General features: G+C 37.3%; 1 protein-coding gene across 1 annotated transcript in view; it reads right to left on the bottom strand.

Moving 5' to 3' along the window:
• Positions 1 to 1,741: 1,741 nt before the first annotated feature.
• The window catches only part of LOC118519824 (transcription factor BTF3-like), a 3,218-nt gene continuing 1,554 nt past the window's right edge, over positions 1,742 to 3,405 (bottom strand). Inside the window, exons 2-3 of the mRNA XM_036067483.2 lie at positions 3,100 to 3,186; positions 1,742 to 2,049 (exon numbers count right to left, since the gene is read on the bottom strand). Of these exons, the coding sequence (XP_035923376.2) occupies positions 1,742 to 2,049; positions 3,100 to 3,186 (395 nt within the window). The remainder of the gene's footprint in view (positions 2,050 to 3,099; positions 3,187 to 3,405) is intronic.

Raw genomic sequence — 3,405 nt, 5'->3', positions numbered from 1 at the left:
TGTTTTTAGTGAATGGATCTATATACATATGTACAAAATCAAAAGGACCACACCACATTTATGCATAATCTACACAAATATTTGGGGGATTCATGGAGGAGGGTGGTTGAAGTGAATTAAATATCAACTATTCTCCAGTCTGTAGGCAAGGCTATACTTAAGTCATACCAGAGGAAATTTTTTAAGAAGTTTTTAAGAAGACTTCCAAAGAAATTCACTCAGTGTCTTATCTACAAAAGACTTTTATGTATACATGAAATCTAGCATAGTAACAGGACATTTTTCCTTATTCTTTCTTGGTATTGATGAAGAATAATATGCTACAATTTTAAAATAATAATCTTTCTCAGGCCAGACATCCTGCAAAATGGTTCAAGGATCAGTTATATTTTTGTATCCACTAGTGTTGGTTACCAACTCTATTCCATATTTTTCACAAGCAGAGAACCAGTCTGAAAACAGACTTACATCTCTGAGGCTTGCAGGGAAGCAGGAAAAGGTCCCCCTCCATCCCATCTGTATGTTGCTTTGACAACAAGTTTATAATGGATAGCTTTTTATCACATAGGAACAAGAATTAGCCAGATACTGCTTTTTGATGTTGATCTTATTTTTAACCCTTAAATCATCTTTATGATTCTAGAATAAATTCCCTAATCTTTCATTAGTTATTGATAATTAACTGTTATAGCACCAGTCCTGAGATAGGAAGATGATTCTGATACCCTTCTTATTTGGTATTATTCAAGTTGATTAAAAAAAAGAAGAAAACAACTGTGTACCACATTTACTTTCTCATGGTAGTCAAAGTCTGTTTGAATGCATTTTTTACAAGTAAGCTATTTCTTTACTAAGCAACTATTTTGAACACCTGTCATATGACCATGATTGTTGAAGACATTTTGGGGACAGTAAGGAAAGATGAAAATATAATGCAGTTGCCGGCCTTTAGGAATATACGGTTTATGTGGTAAGTACAAGAAGCCACCATCATTATCTATGTAAGTATATTATATATGTATATGTGTACATATGCATGTATATATTGAGGAATGTGACGTTCGTAAATGATCTAATACTGGACTAGAAATTTCTAGTTTGATAAGAGCCATTGATAGAAATTTAAATTTTAAATTAAAGTTAAGTAATTTTAACTAATTACATTAAAAGCTTCAGTTTTAAATTAAATTTAAAATTAATTTAAACACACGGTATAAAATGAATTGAGACATCTAAATTACCTCTCCAGACTCTCCTGTTACTCCCAATTCCTAGATCATTTTGTTGGTGGTGAGTGGTTTTCAGGTTTTAGGTCATCTCTTCTACCAGACATAAATAGGATGTTTGATAAAAGGAGAGGCCAAGAGAGTTAAAAGGAACTCACTGCTTTATTGACACATTAACTAACAACAAAAGCAACAAATCCAACCCTTTTCTTTCTCCTTTTTATATCCATTATAAGACAAAGTAAAAACTTTCTTTTTTTACTAGGCAAAGAACTTTATTAACCTTGCTTCAAACTTTATTCCCAGGCTGCTTCAGCTTGATTAGCTGCAAAGAATGAATTGTGTATAAGCAAAAACTGGAAAGAGCTGCAGTGTCCAAGGGGCTTGGGCTTAAAAACATTAGAGATCTACATTTTATCAGATCCATGAACAAAATTTTTAAAAGCAGTCATAATATGAAAGAGCAGCTCCCAGTAACTTCTTCAAGTATTGTTTTCTTCAGAGGCTGACCCAATTCAGTTTGCTTCATTCTTGGAAGCTTCATCAAAATTCTCCACAAAATCTGAAACTTCATCATCATCATCCCCTCTGGTAGCAAGTGGTGCTTTTCCATCCACAGATTGTGTGGGCGGAGCTTTAGCCAGTCTTCTTAACCTAGGCAAACTGTCTGTACCAAGTTGGTTTAAGATACTGGGCAGCATTTCTGTCAGCTGCTCTGTGTCAGCATGGCCTGGAATGATGAAGGTGTTCACTGCCAGGGATGCCTGAACTATAAGGTTGTGAAAATCGATCACGGTTCCTTGGTTTGTGAACGTATTCACTTCTTCAATCCCAGAGATATTGTTTACCCCTAACTTCTTTAAGAAGAACTGATGTTTTGGGGCACCTGGGTGGCTCAGTCTGTTAAGCCTCTGCCTTCAGCTCAGGTCATGATCTCAGGGTCCTGGGATGGAATCCCATGTGGGGTTTCCTGGTCAATTGGGAGTCTGCTTCTCACTCTCCCTCTAACCCTCCACACCCGCTTGTGCTCTCTCTTCTCTCTCTCAAATAAATAAATAAAATCTTTAAAAAAAAAAAGAACTGAAGTTTTTTATCATCTTCTGTAGCCATTCTAGGAACCACCTTCTTTCGGCAACCAGTTCCTTTCCCACCAATGCTCATGTGTGCTTGCAGTTTGGCAAGTTTCTCCTGGTTCATGATAGTTTCTCTCAACTTGTTGGAGCGGAAATGGGACCGAGGGGGAGTAGGGTTGGAGCTAAGCGGGTCTCAGGGGGACCAGCTGAGAGAGATTAGGTGCACACACACAGGGATGCAAGATGGCAGCTCCAAAGTAAAAACTTTTTAAACAATTTCGAAAACAACAAAAAGACTCATGTCCATTTTTATTGAATGATCAATATATCAATCCATTACACAATGGCAAAAGGTTTTCCTAGTTGTAACAGAAGCAATTTATTTATCCAAGTGAAAGCCCCAAATATTAGCTGAATGCTTATGAGGCATTTCAATAACACACAGGCAAATATTACCAAATCAATTCTAAATTCAGAAAATCTCAGGCAAACTTGCTGGTTACAGATTTAGGGACCTTCCATGCTAACCAGAATAAGCATTGCTAGACTAAGTTAGGAGGGTACATGCACTAGCAAGCCACAGGGTAACTCTTAGAATCAAGAGTTGTGGTTTAAAAGTTACTTGCACACATCCTATAGTAAAAATAGAGAGGTGCACAACAGCCTCACACCAGCTAGCAAAGCTAGTGTTCATACCAGGTCTCCTGGAATCTGGATCCTGCTGCACAGCCACATAGAACAGCCTACTGCTTCTTCTCCTTCCCCTGGGCTGAATTTTCTGGTCTTAACAACTTGCTTACCTAGATCCACAGCATCTGATGGGCTTTTCTGGCCAATTGGGTTGATCTTATTTTTTTTGGTCAGTCCTAGCCTATAGTCTCCAAGTCCTTAGAATGACAAAAAGGTGTCCCACCTTTACCCAGAAGTTACCAAGTCTTCCATTTCTCCAAACCTATCAGTTATGAATAGACAATGCAAAGAGAATCATAAGCGAAGGCTAATATACACAGTAGTATTCAATGACCAACCAAAGAACAAACTAACAGGTAGTTCCCAGATAAAAGTTTAGGAAAACTCATACATTTAAATACGGAAATAATACTTTC

Source organism: Halichoerus grypus, chromosome 13 (assembly GCF_964656455.1).
Source record: "Halichoerus grypus chromosome 13, mHalGry1.hap1.1, whole genome shotgun sequence".
Lineage (NCBI taxonomy): Eukaryota > Metazoa > Chordata > Mammalia > Carnivora > Phocidae > Halichoerus > Halichoerus grypus.
This window is presented reverse-complemented; position numbering and strand designations above follow the sequence as displayed.